The following is a 17,384-nucleotide window of genomic DNA, read 5'->3' as shown; positions in this document are numbered from 1 at the left end:
CAGGCAGCAGGGTCCTGCGGTGGGAATGGGTCACATCACGGGCGTTTTGGTCAAGCGAAAAGCTTCAAAAACTCAGGCTGCCGTATGGGTAATGGATCCACCAGAGCTGCTGGCAGGAGAAGGGGCAGGCTGAGGAGCAGCCCTGCAGGTGAAATTCAGGCTGAAGCTGGGCTGCGATCCCCCCCCAGCCATTTGCACGCTCCTGGCAATGAAAACGAGCCATAAGCAAACAGCCGTGAGCGGCTTTGCAGCACACGGCCTGTTTGCAGGGACCCAGCCAGCGGGTCAGAGCACAAAAGCCTCTCCGGCAAACGCGTCCAGCACCGCAGCGGGGGCACGGCGGCCGAGCCCCCCCCCAGGAAACGCTTCTGCAGCCCCAAGCAAGGCGCAGGCAGGCGTACGCAGGTGTGAAGCAAAAAAAGCCCAACTGTTTCTAAGACTGAAACTCCAAAAATGCCTCTGAAGCAACTTTGCAGGAGATAACAATGTGTAGGGTGTGAAAAGAAACCAAGAGCAGGCGCTGCCCCACCTACAGCCCCTGCCTGCACAACGGCGCTGGTGTTAATAGTGTTTGCAGAGAAAAACCGAAATGTCCCAGAGGGAAAGCTCCAGCCACCCTTACTGCAGCCGTGTCCCGTGCAGCGCGAAGACAAAGCCCACCAGAGCAAAACCCACTCAGCCGATTGCAAAGCATTTCGAAGCTGTAACACCCCACCTTGGCATGGGTGCCACGCGCTCGACTCCAGAAGCTGCTTCGGGTTTGGGATTTCTGCCATCAGCTTGTAATTACAGAGAGTGTCAGCCAGAGGAAGAATGTGTCTTGGATGGAGAAAGGCACAAACAGAAGCCAAAGGATGCCCTATCGCTGCCGGGACCCCAGCGCGCTACCATTTCCCTAGGTTTTAGTCATCTTACAGCGATGACGGTCAGGATGCGTTAAATTAGTGCAAACTCATTAGTGGTTGTGGAGCTTTTTTTTTTTTTTTAAAGTTAAGGACTGGTCAAATGTATTGAGAGTGATGCTGGGGAAACTGAAAGCCAGTCCCGTTCAACACTGATTTTATTGCTTAAATATCGGTGCTGCGGAAGCTGGATGCGTGCAGTGAGGTTTTGCGGGGCAGACGGGTGCTTGCCCTGCTCTGCGGTCTGGCCAGCAGCGCCTGCGAGGGACTTTGGCCCCAGCCCTGGGCCGGTGGCAGTGCCCGACGCAGGACACGGGGCCACACGGTGCTCCACCGGCTGCTCGGCGCAGCGGCGGCCCGTGCCGCTCACCGGCTGCCCTTCCTGTGAACTTCCTGCCCCACCAGGGGAAACTCAGGGCTGTGGTTTGACGGGTGCCACTTGCACCGGTGCGGAGATGGGGCCCCTCCGGCAGCCTGAAACGAAACTGCTTCACCCCTTGCTGCAACCCCAGCCCTCTGCCGCACCCCCAGCCAACCTCGGTCCTCCAGCAAAAGCCGGCAGCTGGTGAAACCCGTGGGCGCGCTTGGCAACAGGGGCCAGGAGAGGACGTGCGATGCGCCCAAGCCCTCCTCCTCCGGCTCTCCCCATTGCTCCCCAGCATGGGAAGACGTATGGCCACCGGCATCACCCGCAGCCCCGTTTCATGCCCAGGTGCTGGCAGATACAGTAAACCCTTTTTTTCTTTGAGGCGCCGGAGGCACTGCCCCAGCCGTCACCGCAGCCGATCCGCCTGGCCGGGGGCTGCGAGAGCCCGTGCCGGGGGCTGGGAGGATGCTGTGGGGAACATGGGCCACGTGTCCTGCCGCCGTTTCAGGCTGCAAACCGAGAGCTGTGCTGCCTGCTGACGTGCCGAGGAGGCCGGGGGAGCTCCTGTTTGTGACCGACAGCTTTGACCACCCGTCTAGAGATGCAACCATTCCTCTCCTTTCCTCCTCCTCTCCAAAGCTCGGAATGCGTACAGATTAAACAAAGGGGGCTATCAGATACTGCCTACCCTGAAAGAGCTAGAGCCCTGTCTATGAGGCAGACTTATCGAGCCAGGCTCCTTGGAGCCATCCCAGGCTCCCGGGGTCCGGGGTGAGCCCGGCTGGCGGCTGCAGGCACATGGGGCCAAGCCTTGGAGAGCCGGCAGCAGGAGAGGGGGCTGCCTTGCCGCCAACGCCTCCCCAAAAAGGGGAGGGGGAAGAAAAATTGAAAAAGGGAGCTGGAAGCAAGCTTGGAGCAATCATCCAAAAAGCCAGCGCTCTCCTGCCTGTAATTTTGTCCCAGAAATGCTGTTTCGATGGGGCTGGGCTCTCGTGGGGGCTCCATGGGCGGGCTGGTGGAGGGCAGCCCGGGCTCCTGCCCACCCCAAAGGCGAGCATCCTAACCCCGGCTCCGGGAGAGCGGGGGGCTGCTCCTTCAGGGATGCTGCCGCGGCCATGTCCCCGTGGCTGTGCCCACAGGGGGTTTGGCGAGGGGGTCGCGAGCCAAGCTCTGCTGTGCCGCATGGCCCCAAGGGCCGTTGCGAACAAGCCCCAGTCGGGGTAATTTGCTAGTTTATTTGCTGCCAATGTAGCCCGAAATGCTGGGGGGGGGTGGAAAAAACTCGGCGCTAATAGATGCTGGGAAGAGATCTGCAGCCAGGCTTGGGTCTTATCTCTAATTATGTGTCTGCTGAGCTGCAGCTGGCTCCTGGGATGTCTGGGTGTATTCGGCTCCTGGAGTTTCCCTTGAAGCCTGCTGGGAGCCCGGGCTACGAGCAGCGCCAATTAATACCCACCATGGGGAGAGGCGGCCGCACGCCGTCTGGCTGCAAGCCACTGCAGCGAGGAGGAGCCGTCCCGCGGGACGTGGGGAGCAAACAGCCCCCAGCGATGCTGCTGAAATACTGGGATCGGGCCGGCGGTTTCAGCTGGGAAAAGGAGCAACTCCATGAAAGCAGCAGGAGAAAATTAAAACAAGGAAATCCCCTCACCCCAAATGTGGGCAGGCTGCATTTTCAAAGTGCCTCCTTTCCAAAAATTCCATAGCTGTGGTGTTGCACTGTTTCCAGAGCAAAACATGGGCACCCTCGTGATCTGAAAGGGCTGTTTTCATGGTAAAAAGCCGGCTGCGGGGAGGAGGGCAGCTTGCTAAAACCCGCTTCGCCCCTCCCCATCCAAAAGGAGAAGGAAAACAGAATTTTTCAGCTCGCACAGAGCAAAACAATCAGTGTCAACCTGAGGCATTTTCCAGGTCTGCGAGCAGGGAAAAAGAAAAAAAACATATTTCAGCTTATAGCAGGCTGGAGGGGGTTTGTGCGCCGGGTTAGGTAGGCTTTTAAATGGAAATGGGAAGGCAGCCACCACCGCTGCACCCCCGGGGCCAGCAGGTCCCTGTGGCCTGGGTGTGCTGGGGCGAAAACAGCCGGGTAATTTCGCTCCAGGTTTGATCCGGGCTGCCTTATTTTTCCCCTCTGCCGATACGTAATTTGTTTCTGTTTTCAGAGTCCGGGAAACCCTGATTCACCCCATCCCACGGGGGATGCTTCCCGGGGCCGGGGGGTGTGGGGAGGGCTGGGGACCAGCCAAGCCCGTGGCGGGGGGCAGGATGCCACCCCTTGCCTGCTCCATCCCGTCCGGACGCCTCGGCCATTTGGGTGCGGGGCCCCTCTGGCCGGGGTGTCCCCGGGGCGGGGGCATTTCTACCCTCCGCCGTCTCCATCGCTCCATCGCTCCGGCGGCTCCGCATCCCGCTCTCCTGTTGCTCAGAGATGTGGAGGCAGTTGCTAAGAGACACCGAAACGTCAGTATCTGGCCCTCAAGGAAAAAAAAGAGAAAAAAAAAAAAAAGAGACAGAGAAAGAGAGAGACAAGGGAGGACGAGGAGGAGGAGGGGAGGAAGGAGGTGGGGAAAGACCTGCTTCCATTGCCAGGCTCGGCAGCAGCCTTGGCCGCGGCTGCGGGAGCCGCTCTCCCAACTTGGCGGCCTCCGGGGCAAGGGTGGCCGCCCAGGGACCCCCGCCTCACCGCCCAGGCGTGGCAGCCGTAGGGAGCCGAGCCCCCGCGCATCCCCTGGCTGGCGTGAGTACCCTGGGGGACCCCCGGCACCGCCGGAGGGGTTGGGGGCCTGTGGGGAAGGGGGGCGGCTGGGGCGGCGGTGTGTCGTGTCCCCCCCGGGTAAGATGGGGTGGCGGGGAGAGGATGGAGCCGGGGAGGGCACGGGCAAGGGAGGAAGGAGCAAAGATGGCCAGGCGGTGGGGGGCAAGAGCAGGCCAGGCAGCAGGGCCGCCAGCGCGGGGGATGCCGTGCTGGGGGGGACCCTGGGTGGGTGCTGGGGAGGGGGTTATCCCTGCGGAGGCTGGGCGGGGAGGGCGTCCCCGGCACCGGGCTGAGCCGGTGGCGGCGGGGTTCTGGCAGGGGGGCTGGGGAGCGGGCGCCCCTCGGCTCTGCCCATCACGGCCAGGATGAGCTGACCAAGGTCAGCAGGGTTGGGGGGCTCTTTTTTTGGCCAAAATCCCCAGGAGGGAGCTTGGAGGAGTGGGGTGGCCCTGGTGTGGGGGGTACGGGGAGGGTGCAGGTGCCCCACGCCGCCACCCCAGGCTGCACAAGCCGTGGCCCCCCCAGCAGGGCGTGTGGCTAGCACGGCTTTCTCCTGCCCCTCTTCCTCACAGGCAGCCAAAAACGGCCCGACGCCGGCCCCACCAGTGCCCCAGGGCTCGCAGCCCACCGTGCCCCTGGGGGGGGATTTAGCGTGCCCCCCGAATGCCGCCGGGATGCCCGGAGCGTCGCTTTGCTAGCTCGGAGCCCAGCCCTGCTCCTGACTGCCGCTGCCAGCAGCCCTCGGCGTGAGCGGGCGTGTGGCCCTTTCCCCCCGGCAGGATGGCCCCCACTGCCCCGTGAGGGTCCGGGCCTCCCCGCCAGCACCCGCCGGGTGGGGGTTCGCCGCCGCCCCGCCATGCTGCTGGGCCCCTGGCTGGTAGCGGCAGCGGCGGCGGCGGCGGTAGCGGCGGGTGCCGGGGCGGGCTGCCCGGTGCTGTGCACGTGCCGTGGGCAGGCGGTGGACTGCAGCGGGCAGCGGCTCTTCTCGGTGCCCCCCGAGCTGCCGCTGGACACCGGCAACCTCAGCCTGGCCCACAACCGCATCGCCAGCATCCCGCCAGGCTACCTGGCCTGCTACGGCCAGCTGCGGGCCCTCGACCTGCGCAACAACTCGCTGGCGGCCCTGCCGGCCGGGCTCTTCCTGGGGGCTCGCCGCCTGGCCCACCTCGACCTCAGCTACAACAACTTCAGCCTGGTGGCGGCCGACATGTTCCTGGAGGCCAGCGGGCTGCTGCGCCTCGACCTCAGCCACAACCCCGGGCTGCGGCGGGTGCACCCCCAGGCCTTTCGGGGCCTGGCCCAGCTGCGGGAGCTGGATCTCAGCTACGGGGGGTTGTCGGCCATCAGTCTCGACGCCCTGGAGGGGCTGCCGGGGCTGGTGGGCCTCCGCCTGGGGGGCAACCCCTGGGTGTGCGGCTGCGCCATGGAGCCCTTCCTCAAGTGGCTGCGGGGACGCATCCAGCGCTGCGCGTCGGGTAGGTGCCGCCTGTCCCCCGCAACCCCCGAAACCCCCCGCGCTGCGGGGGCCCGGCCGCCGGCCCTGACGCCGCTCCCCCGTCAGATTCGCAGCTGGCCGAGTGCCGGGCCCCCCCCGAGGTGGCGGGAGCCCCCCTGCTCTCCCTGACGGAGGAGAGCTTCCAGGCTTGCCACCTCACCCTGACGCTGGACGACTATCTCTTCATCGCCTTCGTCGGCTTCGTCGTCTCCATCGCCTCGGTGGCCACCAACTTCCTGCTGGGCATCACCGCCAACTGCTGCCACCGCTGGAGCAAGGCCAGCGAGGACGAGGACGTTTAGGTACCGCCGCCATCGCTGGCGTCCCCCCGGCACGGCCACCCCGGCAGGGACGCCTGACTGTGCCTTGTCCTTGTCCCCTCCCGCCGCCCCCCGTGCCAGGGTGGCCCACGAGACGGCAGCCCAGATGTGGTGGGGGAGACCGGGGGATGGAGCCTATTCCTTTTGCCCCAAAACGGGGAGTTTTTGCCCCAGCGGGCACCCTCCAGGATTGCACCCCGCCACCACCGTGAGCTTGGACCCTCCCCCCATTCCCACTACCCAGGGCTGGTGGAGGCAGTGGCACGGGGTCCCTTGGGGGTCCCTTGGAGCAACCCCCCCGCTTGGGAGAGAGACCCCCAACAGCGGCAGGCGTGTGCCTTGGGGGATGCCAGCTGCCCGCCCTGGGGGAAACCCAAGGAAATCCCCACTTTCAGCCCAAAAGCAGGACCGGTGGAGCCCCCTCGAATCCTGCCCACGCTCTCCAGCCTCCCCGAAAAGTGGAGGGGGCCAAGCCCAGGACCCAGTGCCCGCACCCAGCTCGGCACCACCGCTCCCGTGGGAGGGACCCGGGGGACACCTGCGCCTTGCCGGTGACACCGGGCCATGCTGGGACAGCACCGGGGCTGTCGTGCCTGGCGGCAGGCCAAGCTGCGAGCACCTCCCGGGGATGGCTTCCCCAGCCACGTTTCGGTCCTTGCCTTTCTCTTCCAAAGTCTCGCGCAGGTTTGGGGCCAAACCGGGCACTGAGCATCAGCCAGCAGCTGGGGAACCCCATCGCCTCGTCCCTGCTTGCCAATGTGGGAAGGTTGGGAGGCGAAAGGAATGCCAAAAAAAAGAAAAAAAAAAAAAAAAGAAAGCCAACAACCCCTCTGTCCGGCCGGGGTGGCCACCGTCCCCGTGTGTGTGTTGTACACCGTCTTCGTGGCTAGTCCTGCGGCCAGCGCGCGTCGGGCACAGGACCGGGGCTGAGGGGGGCTCGGCACCTCCCAAGAAGGGTCTGCCCGTGAGTTGCTTTATTTTCTCACCGCGTCCCCCCTGTGTGGAGGTAGAGTGTAGATGTGGGTGCAGTTTAAAACCAAACCAACCCAAAAAAAAAGGAGAAAACAGGGAAAAATGAGGCAATGTGCTGACTCGGCGATGCCATCCCCACCACCGAGCACTTCCCAGGGCTGGGACCCCTGGTAGCAGCGTGGAGGCAGGAGGCTGGGTGCACAAGTCAGCGTCGCCCCCGGTGCTGTGCCGGGGGTGCCGGTGGTAGGACCCCGTGGGGACGTGGCCTTGCTCAGGCTCCCGGGCCCCTCGCCAGGTCCTGTGCTAAGGCAGGGGGAGGCAGGAGTCCTGCGGTGGGCCACCCGGAGCGACGGTGAGGCAGGGCTGCACCCACGGTGAGGTGGGACCCATGGTGAGGTGGGACCCACGGTGAGGTGGGACCCACAGGAAGGTTGCACGCATGGCAAGGTTGCATCCGTGGGGAGCTTGCGCTCACGGTGAGCTTGCACCCATGGCGAGGCTGCACCGAAGGCGAGGCTGCACCGAAGCCACCCCATGGTGGCTGCACCCCCCCCGAGCCCCGTGCCCACAGGAGGGCAGCAGCCCCCAGCGCTGCATCCTGGGAAGGGGCCCTTGGGCTCTTTTTTCTTTATTCTCTTTTTTTTTTTCTTTTTGGTAAGTCTGAGACATCCCCCCAACACCCTCTGGACACCGAGGACAAGACGCGTCCCTCCGCCGGCAGCTCCTGGCCTCGTTCCGGGGGGACAGCGGCGGGCGAGCGAACACACCTCCCCAGCGCCCCGCTCTCCAGCCAGACCCATTTTCTCTCTTTCCGACGCAAAACCAGCCTGGCCCTCGCGCTTCGCTCTGGCCCGCTGCGGGAGGGCAGGGCCCCGCCTTGGGCTGCTGGATTCCGCCAGCATCTGCCCGGCAGGCGCCGGTGCTGGGCCGTGGGGTGCCAGGCCCCACGATGGTGGCCCCGCGGCACGGCCAGCCCCGTCCTGCGGCCAGCTGGGGAGCGCCCGGGCGTGGAGGCAGCCGCCCTGCCCTCCTCTTGGCTTCTCCTTCCCTCGCCCTCATCTTCTTTTTCTTTTTCTTTTTCTTTTTCTTTTTCTTTTTCTTTTCTTTTTCTTTTTCTTTTTCTTTTTCTTTTTCTTTTTCTTTTTCTTTTTCTTTTTCTTTTTCTTTTTCTTTTTCTTTTTCTTTTTCTTTTTCTTTTTCTTTTTCTTTTTCTTTTTCTTTTTCTTTTCCTTTTCCGTTTTCTTTTGTTTTTTCTTTTTCTTCTTTTTCTCTTTTTATTTTATTGCTTCTCTGCCTCTTTATCCCTTTCCTTTCCTTTCCTTTCCTTTCCTTTCCTTTCCTTTCCTTTCCTTTCCTTTCCTTTCCTTTCCATTTTATCAACTGTTTTTTCTTTTCTCTTTTCTTTTTCTTTCCTTTGCTTTGCTTTTCTTTTCTCCTTTTCTTTCCTTTTCTTTCCTTTTCTTTCCTTTTCTTTTCTTTTCTTTTCTTTTCTTTTCTTTTCTTTTCTTTTCTTTTCTTTTCTTTTCTTTTCTTTTCTTTTCTTTTTCTTTTCTTTTTCTTTTTCTTTTTCTTTTCTCTCTTCTCTTCTCTTCTCTTCTCTTCTCTTCTCTTCTCTTCTCTTCTCTTCTCTTCTCTTCTCTTCTCTTCTCTTCTCTTCTCTTCTCTTCTCTTCTCTTCCCTCCTTCCCCCTTCCCCTTCCCCCCTCCGCACGACACCCAGTGGGGGTGGGTGGGGAAGGGGAAGGGGGAAAGCCGACCCCCCCTCCCCAGTCTTTGTACGGAGCACATTTTATAAACGCGGACTTTTGTAAAACGGCGAGCACTTTTTCAGAGCTGAAACTCAACAATAAAGAGCATCAGCGCAGCCCGGCTCGGGGCCGGGGCCACGCGTGTGCAGCGGGGCCACGCGTGTGCGGTGGGGCCACGCGTGTGCGGCAGGGCCACGCGTGCGCGGGGCCGCGGGGCCACGGGGCCGGGGCAGGCGGTGGCCCACAACCTGCAGAAGGCATCAGCCGTGTTTTTCCCTCCCAACGCTTCCTGTTATTCCTCCGGCAGCATCTCCTGGCCCCGGCGGGGCCCAGCTGCCGGCAGCCGGGTCACCTCCGTGTCACCGCGCGCCCCGGGACCCCCCTCCCGCCCCAGGGCCGTGCGGGCAGGGGGGACGCGGGGGCTATTCCGCCTGGCCGGAGCCGAGAGGTCGGGCAACAGCTGTGCCGTGTCCGGCCGGCGCGGGTGGCCCGGGGGAGTGGGCGGGGGGCAGCGGGGAGCCTGCTCAGCGCCGTCCTCGCCGGGTGCCAGCAGCCCCCACCGCGGCGGCTGCGGGGTGCCCGGTGCACCCCTGCACCCCCACACTCCCCGGCGTGTCCTCCCGTACCGCGGCAGCCAGCCGGCCCGCCGCAAACGTCACCCCGCTGTCCCGATGTCCCCCCAGCCATCCCTCCAAATGTCCATCTGTCCATATGTCCTTCCATCCATCCACCCCTCCCTCCCACCCATCCCTCCAGCCTTCCATCTGTCTGTCCATCCTTCCAGACATCCCGCCATCCCTCTATACATGCACTCATCTTCCCATCCCTCCCAACACCTCCGTCCGTCCGTCTCCCCAGGCCGGAGGCTCACGCAGGGGCGCGGGGCAGCCGGGCCCTCGGGGGTCCCACGCCGCGGCTCCTCCAGGCCCTTGCCCCTCGGCCGGCCGAAAGCGCTTGAACCTCTGGAACCACAGGAAAGAAAAAACCCCAAACTTTCTCCTTCCATTTCACCCAGTTTTCTCCCTTTTAACCCCCCCTCGTTATTTATAGCCTCAGCTCTGCCTCCCCAAAGCCCCCAGCGCTTGCCGCAGCCACCCGAAGCTTTTTCTTCCCCTAACACGGGGAGACTCGGCCCCCGAGGGGTGTCGGGGGCCAGATTTCGGGTGGGTCACCCAGGGCCCGGTGTTACGGGGACGCGCTGGGGCAGGGACTGCCCGAAAGGACCCCCCCTCCATCGCCTGCTCCAAAAGCCGACAGCTCTCGCCCCTTAGGTGTTTTCTCGGCTCTTTCTGAGCCGCAAGCTCTGTCGGAAGCTCCTCGGAGCGGCGAGAAGCGCAGCTTCGGCAAATCCACGTTTTCGTGGATTTCGTCCCCACCACGGCGTGGGGCTGCGGGGTCCCCGCTCCGTTTGCTTTGGGGTGGGACGTGTGAAGGCAGCCCAGGCCGGCTGTAAACAAGGAGGTCACTTCAAAGGGGACACCCGGGGACATGGCCCGGCTTAGCACAGCGCCGAATTATTTCAGCACCCCGGCAGGACGCAGGGGGCCGCACCTCCTGCTCGGCCGTTTGGCGGCCTGGGAAAGCAGCTGGGAGGCTCCCTGGGGCACAGGGGGCCGGCTCCTGTCCCCGTCCCCGTCCCCGTCCCATCCCCATCCCCGCTGGCTGTGCTGGGCCATCCATTGCTCCGTGTGTCCCCGGCCAAGCCCACGCACACTTTCAGCTGCAACCAAAGGCTCCCGTATGAAATAACCCCCTTTTTTCCCAGTCCCACGTCCCTGTGGCTCATGATTTGGGGACATCTGGCCGTGCCCCGCAGACCCTGCTGAGCTTGACCCCGCAGCGGGCTGCAGCAAGCCAAAGCATCACTTTTTTGGGATTGAGGTCCCCAAATTCACCCCGGGGGAGCGCACCCCCAGCTCCCCAGCCTTCCCAGGGTTTTCCAAGGATGCTCCCAGTTTCGGCAGGGTCCCGCTCCCCATCCCCCTGTCCCGTGTCCCCCCTCTATCTTCCCTCCTCATCTTTCCCCCGCCGCGCTGCCGCAGGAAGGCAACACCTTCCTTATCTCCTTCCGACGGGTGGTCCGGGCCCCCGCGGCCCCTTCCCCCCCGGCTCCAGCCTTGGGCTTTTTCTGAAGTGTCCCTGCATTTCCCCCCAGAGACTCCTCAGCTAAACATTTCCCTCCTGGAAGGGAAAGGGAAATCTCCAAGAGGCGGATAGAAAGTCGGCGGCTCCGGTCTCCGCTGGCAGGGCGCCCTGCAGCCATTTCCGCGCCCGGCCTCCGCGCTGGGGAGGAAACTGCCTTCACCAGCTCCCCGCCGAAAAACAGGGCCCCTGTCCCCCCCTTTAGTGCTGGGTCACCTGGGGTTGGCGGAGGGACGGGGGGATAAGGGACGGAGAGATGAAGGGAGGGAGGGAGGGGTAGAGAGACGAAGGGCTGGAAGGATGGATGGATGGATGGATGGATGGATGGATGGATGGATGGATGGACAGAGGGAGGGAGGGAAGGGAGGACGGTGGGATGGAGGGACAGAGAAAGGGAGGGAGAGAGGGAGGGAGGGAGGGAGAGACAGAGGGACGGAGGGATGGATGGGCGGATGGACAGATGGATTGATGGATGCACAGACAGATGAGCGGTATCAAGGGGTCTCTCCAGGACAAGCGAGCCTGGAAGGCACCTTGAATATAAAAATGTTCCTTCCCCAAATTTCCCTTCGGGCCGCAGCCCCAGATGCAGCGTTTCCCCCCGAGCCCCCCGGCTCTCGGGCCGGACCAGAACCGTGGGGAACCCCCCAGACTCCCCGGCCCCCCCGGGCTCCGGCCCTCTGTGCCGGGAGGTTTATCCAAAGCGCAGCCCCCCCCGGCCACCCCTCCATTTGCTTCGTTGAGACAAAGGAGCGTCCCCAAGGAGGGATGACTCCGGCTGGGCTGCCTCCCAAAATGAGGTGGCGGGAAGGTTAACACAGCCCCCCCGACGGGAAGCTTCCCAAGGAACCCAGTAATGATCCCGCATCCTTTCCAAGCGGGAACAAAGGCTGAGGAGACAGGATAGTTCATCATGAGTAAATGAAGGATGTAAATAACAAATAGGGGGAAGATTTATTTAGAGCGAAGCCTCAGGAAGTGGCGGGAGCTGGGGAGGGAAATGGGAGAGGAGCCATTTGGTGGCTCATCAAAATCGCGGGTTAGCGTGGGCCGTTGTCCTGCCCGGCACCCAAAAACCCCCCGTCCTAACCCAAACGGCCCCTTGTCCCCGGCCCTCGGGTTTGGGGGATTTAGCAGCACCAGCAGCCCATTTTCACACCGCAGGGCTGAGTCACCCAGGGCTTGGTCGGGCCTCAGATAAGGAGGAGAAAAGCCCGAAAATGGGATTTGGTGGGACAGGGCAGCTGCCTGATGCAATCAGAGCTGCCGGGGCGGGGGGCTGGGGTAGGTGGGCACCCACCCCACAGCAGGGCACTTTGGGGGGGGGAGGCTTTTTTTGGTGTTAAAACACCCACATCCCGGCACGCTGCGATGCTCGGATGCGTTGGGATGGGAATTTTCGCATTTCCCAAAGTATGAGCTGGGGAAAAGACCAGGGAGGGTTTGCTCCGGGCGTGAGCCCACCAGGGGCCATGGGGGTCCGGGGGTGCCCAGGAGGGGACACAGGTGGCCGCGGGGTGCAGGGACACCCCGTAGTGCACACACACACACACACAGAGGTGCAACACCCCCCGCTCCCGCACAGCCCAGCCATAGCACCCCCTCCCCTCCGTGCCGCCCCACGCCGTGTCCCCCCAGCCCCACTCCCTCCCCATCCCGCCAGAGGGAACTGCGCACACCCTGCTCCTTTTTTAACCAAAATTCATTTATTTGTCACAGAATCCAAAGCCCTGTGGGTGCCAGGGGAGCCGCCCCTGCCCGAGCCCCCCAGGGGCTCCTCCCAGGGCCTGCCCAGCCCCTGCCTCAGTTTCCCCTTCCCACGAGCAGGGCTTTCCAGCGGGGGGGGGGGTCCCCAAAGCAAGCCAGGCTTTGGGGCGAGGGGGAGGCGGTGGGGTCCCCCCAAGGAGACCAGCTCGGGGGGTGCCGGGGGAGGATCGGGGGGTTAGGCACGGAAGAGCGTCTCCTGGGTGGCGGGGTCCAGCTTGCCCCCCGGGACCGGCCCCCCCTTGCCGCCGGCGGGGTGGCTGTGCCCCGAGGAGTAGCTGGCGGAGCGCTCGGTCCCGGGGCTGGGGGTCCGGCAGCAGAGGAGGGTGGCGCAGGCATGGCGGAAGCGGGGGTCGAAGAAGGCGTAGAGGAAGGGGTTGAGGCAGCTGTTGACGTAGGCGATGCCGGTGCAGTAAGGGTGGAGGTTGTTGAGGAAGGCGTGGAGGCTGCAGGACCACGGCAGCACCTCCAGGTCCATCAGGACGTAGAGGGTCTTGACCAGGTGGAAGGGCAGCCAGCAGCCCCCGAAGGCGGCCACCAGCACCGTGATGATGGTGAGGAGGCGCTTGCGCTTGCGGGGCCCCTCGGCCCGCTCCCGGCGAAAGTGGCTGGCCACGGTGCGGGCGATGAAGAAGTAGCAGGTCAGCATGACGGCAAAGGGGGCCACGAAGCCCAGGGCGGTGGAGGAGAGCCCCAGCCCCACCTCCCAGGCGCCCTCCGTCCCCGGGGCGGCCAGGCCCCCGTAGTCCATGTAGCAGGTGATCTTGGTGTCCCCCCCAAGGGCGGCCGCCCGCCGCAGCACCAGGGCTGGCAGGGCTAGCAGAGCTGCCAGCACCCACAGGGCCACCGTGGCCACCAGCCCGCTGACCCGCGAGCGCAGCTTGGCGGTGGCCAGGGGCCGGACGATGGCCAGGTAGCGGTCGAAGCTGAGCCCCGTCAGGCAGAAGACGCTGGCGTACATGTTGACGAAGACCAGGTAGCTGCTGACCTTGCAGGCAGCCGTGCCGAAGGGCCAGTGGTAGCCCAGCCAGGTGTAGGCAGCCCACAGCGGCAGGGTGGCCACGAAGGTGAGGTCGGCGACGGCCAGGTTGGCGATGAAGGTGTCTGCTGAACGCCGGCGGTCCCGGCCGCCCTTGAAGATGGTCCAGAGGACCAGCCCGTTGCCCGCCGTGCCCAGCAGGAAGACCAGCAGGTAGATGGTGGGCAGCAGGGCCAGCGAGGGGCCCCACTCGGCGTACTCGCACTCCGTCTCGTTGTCCCCGTAGGCGTAGGCGTCCGTCGCCTCCTCCATGCCGCCGGCCGCTGGGCTCAGCTCAGCTCAGCTCATCCCGGGCTCACCGAGCTCCTCCAGCCCTCTGAGCCCGGCCCAAGGAATGCCACCGAGTTACCTCCCCTTCCTCCTCCTCCTCCGCCCTCCTCCTTGATGGGACGCAGGGGCTGGAGGCTGGGGGAGCCCCGTGGGAAATTTCACAGCTCCCCTCCGCCCTCCATCTGCCGCCTTCCTGGGGGGTTTTACCGCGCTCTCACCCAAGTGTCAAAGCGTCAGCCCCTGAGATAACGCCGTCCCCCGCCGCAGGGTGCTGCCTTCCGGGGGACTGCGGTCACCCCGCCGGCGCCCGGTTCGGTGCCGCGGCTCGGGGAGGCAGCCCCGGCAGGGCAGGGGGCTGGGAGGCCGGGTCCAGCACCCTGCGCATCCGAATTTGCATTTGGGATGTCACCTTCGGGGTGCTGCAGCCGGCATTTTGCATCAGGGTGTTGCACTTCGGGTTTTTCATTTGGCGTTTGGAGCGTTGCGCCGGGCATTTTGCAGCGGGGTGTTGCACCTGGGGGACTTTCTGGCGTTTGGTGTTTCAGATGTCGCATTTGGCGTTTGGCATTTTGCACTTGGGATTTTACATTTTGCTTCCAGGGTTTTGCATTTTGCAAATGTCACGGCACCGGGAGGGTCCCAGATTGCCAGGGCCCTATTTTGAGCGTGACGTGCTGGCGAGACCTTTATGCATCTACCAAAAATCTGGGGAGGGGGAGCTCCGGGACCCCCCCCCCAGCCTGCAAAAAGACCATTTTAAGGCATCGTCCGCTGAAGGACCGGACGGCGACTGGGAGCCCTCGCTGCGTCCTGGCTCTCTGCAGGCTTCGCTGTCCAGGAATGGAGCCAAACACAGCAACGCCTTCAGCTGAGCCAAGACAGAAGAAAAATCACCCCCCCACCCCAAAAATAAAGTATTCGGAGGGGGTAGGAGGAGGAGGGAAGCTCCCCGCCGCGGCGGGGCCGAGCCGTGGGACGGGGTTGTCCTGCTGGGCCTGAACTCTCGCCGTTACGGCTTTGGGGAAAAGCGCTGGAGAAGCGGGACTTTGCAAAAAGCGGAGTCCGAAAAGCCGCGAGTGCCCCGGGAGGCCGGGAAAAGCGCGGGGGGGGCTTGGGCTGGGCCCAGGAGCCGGAGGAGCCTTTCGCTGTCGGAATAGGTAAATCATGAGAGGAACGGGCTGCGGCAACGGCAAGGGTAAAACCCGAGCGCCGGCACGGTGGGGAACCGCGGGGACGGAGGCCGGGGGCCGCCGCGAGGGCCAAAGCCCCAGCGACCCCCCGCCGGCGCGGAGGGGCCCTTTTGCAGCAAAGGGGTGTAAAGAAGGGGGCGGTGGGGGAGGGCGAGGGGCTGGGACATGGGGGTGCGGTCGGGGGCAGCGGGAGCCCCGGGGGGGAGGGCGCAGCGGCCCCCAAAGCAGCCGCCCAAGGGCACCCAAAGCCCTCAGCCTGGGGAGCAAACCGGGGCGCAGCCGGGCTGCAGGCGATGCAACATGAAATATCCCGACGGGCTGGGACAGCCGGCTTGGAGCGGCGCGTGGCGGCCCCGGGGCAGGGCGCCGCGGCCAGCGGCTCTTTGGAACACCAAAATAAAAAGCCGCTAAAAATTGGTGCATAGCTGCGACGGCTGCCGATTTCAGTTAAAACCCGAAGTTTGTTGAAAGAAGGGACGGACCCCCGCACAAAGCGAGCCTGATGAAGACGTTACTTAAGCTATTAGCTAATAAATGGAATAAAACAGGGAAATAAAAGAAATGCTAATTAGACCCTTGGTATCGCCAGAAACTGCTACAAAGGGAGATGTTCCAGCCCGGGTAACGAAGATCACTATTAATAACGATCCCCGCTATTTTTGTCTTCTGTGGGTAGCGCAGGAGAACAGGTAACCCTTTCCAGCCCCGCCGGGGCGATGCCTTGCCAAAAGGCCGCCAGCGACGGTGGGGGGCTGAAGGGCCCCCGGTCACCCCCGTGCCGCCCGGCCGCGGGGGCAGCTCCGCTGCTGCAGAGTCCCCGCTGCCACCCCGGGTCCCAGCCCCGGGGTAACCCACGAGCACCAGCCGGCTGCAGGCCCCCACGGCTGGGCTTGCCGTAGCCACGGGTGGCGGGCCGGTGGCCAGGGCTGGGCGAAGGGCCCCGAGGCCGGGGGGAGCGGCAGCGGGGTGTTATCGCCGGTGGGGGTGGAGGGGCTGATAACGAACAGCGTTATCTGTAACGCCATTAGGCAGCGGCAGCGGGGTGCTATCGGTGGGGGCGGCGGGGCTGACAAGGAACACCGTTATCTGTGACGCCATTAGGCAGCGGGAATGCGGCCGGGGGTGCGGGGAGGGGGTTACGGGGGCTCGGGGTGCCGGCCCTGGCAGCGGGGGGCTCTGCAAGGAGCCGTGGCCCCAGCGGGGCGAGGGGCTGCCCTGGGGCACCCACGGCCCCAGCCCGGATCAGCAGCATGAGGCTCCGGGGACCTTCGCTCCTCATCCCCAGGGAACAAATCCCAGGGCCTGGCAGCTCCATCCGGGTGGCGGCGCAGGGCCAAGCCCACGGCCGTCCCTGCCGGCACGGCGCAGGACGGCCCGGAGGGAGCAGTGCCCGTGGGACGCGCTCGGAGGGACGAGGCTGAGACTGCGCGGGAGCTCCCGGGTGAAGCCAAGGGCCGGGGCCCAGCAGGAGCCTCCGAGCAGCTCCTGGCGCGACGCTTTGCCAGGGAACAGTTGAGCCCGTCAAGTGTCCACCGAGTTCCTTGGCTTGGATCCGCGTGACACGTGCCGGGCTCGGCACAAAGCCCACCCCGCGGCGCGTGGCGGGGCTGCCCCACCGGGGACGGGGACAGCGGCCATCTCCCGGGAGCAGTGGCCGTCCCCACCGCGTCCCCTGGTCCCCGCGCAGCCTGCCGGGCCTGGCGGGCCAGGAGCCCCCGCCGGGGTCGGGACGCGGGGCCGAGCTCCCGGCGCTGCCCGGGCACCCCTTGCCAGGAAGGGCAGCGTGCGGCTTTGCCGCGAGGTGGGATTCGGCGGCTTCCTCTGCAGCCGGCTGGGCTTACTCACATCCTCGCAGGGAAGCACCAGCTCCTCGGCTGCCTCGCTCCCTCTGGATCTCCCTCTTTCCGTTAGGCTCTGCCGGGAAAACCCAGCCTTGGGGTCCCCATCCCGGGGGCACAGCCAGGCCGCGGAGGGGAGGGGCCCAAAGAGCAGCCGCGGCGGCAGCTCGGCTCTCCGGCCCGGCCGAATGCCGAGGCGGGAGGGAGGCGCGGCGCCCGCCGGCAGCGCTTCCGCTTTGGAGGCCTGAGCCCCAGCCCGGCCGCGGGGACGGGGATCCCCCTTCCTCCACAGCCCTCGCGGTCGCACCGCAGCCGCCGCCGTGCCGGGCTCCGCTCCCTTCACCAGCTTCGCTTCGGCAGGAGGCCGAGGTCGGGCCGCGCAGCGCGATGTAAGGTTTGGCGCCGGGGTGGCCCCCGCTCATCCTCAGGGTGACCCTGGCACCCAGCACCCGCCACCCCAGCAAGTGGGCGGCCAGGGAGCAGGCAGGGAGCAGGCAGGGAGCAGGCAGGATGGCTCCGTTTGGTCTGGGGTGGGTGTGCAGGGCCGGTTTGCGCGGGTGGGCAGAGGCATGCGCACAGGCCC

The 17,384-nt window shown here is 64.6% G+C and overlaps 2 protein-coding genes across 3 annotated transcripts; one reads left to right on the top strand and one right to left on the bottom strand.

The window, feature by feature from the left end:
* The first annotated feature begins 3,840 nt into the window (after positions 1 to 3,840).
* Positions 3,841 to 7,848, top strand: LRRC55 (leucine rich repeat containing 55). Of its 2 annotated transcripts, none has more exons than XM_087746679.1 (4): positions 3,841 to 4,006; positions 4,597 to 5,499; positions 5,586 to 5,821; positions 7,471 to 7,848. In XM_087746679.1, the coding sequence occupies exons 2-3, from the start codon at positions 4,881 to 4,883 to the stop codon at positions 5,819 to 5,821; spliced, it is 855 nt and encodes a 284-aa protein (XP_087602805.1). In that variant the 5' UTR covers positions 3,841 to 4,006; positions 4,597 to 4,880; the 3' UTR covers positions 7,471 to 7,848. The 2 variants fall into 2 exon arrangements, with proteins under 2 accessions (XP_087602805.1, XP_087602804.1); XM_087746678.1 differs by lacking the exon at positions 7,471 to 7,848 and adding an exon at positions 6,235 to 6,637.
* A 4,536-nt stretch (positions 7,849 to 12,384) lies between these two features.
* On the bottom strand, positions 12,385 to 14,922 carry APLNR (apelin receptor). The gene has a single exon (XM_009463664.2). The coding sequence runs from the start codon at positions 13,753 to 13,755 to the stop codon at positions 12,643 to 12,645; it is 1,113 nt and encodes a 370-aa protein (XP_009461939.2). The 5' UTR covers positions 13,756 to 14,922; the 3' UTR covers positions 12,385 to 12,642.
* Positions 14,923 to 17,384: the final 2,462 nt, after the last annotated feature.

Source organism: Nipponia nippon, unplaced genomic scaffold (assembly GCF_047370975.1).
Source record: "Nipponia nippon isolate SJK-2023a ecotype South Korea unplaced genomic scaffold, ASM4737097v1 scaffold_10, whole genome shotgun sequence".
NCBI lineage: Eukaryota > Metazoa > Chordata > Aves > Pelecaniformes > Threskiornithidae > Nipponia > Nipponia nippon.
The sequence above is the reverse complement of the archived record's forward strand: the minus strand, read 5'-3'. Positions and strand labels throughout refer to the sequence as shown.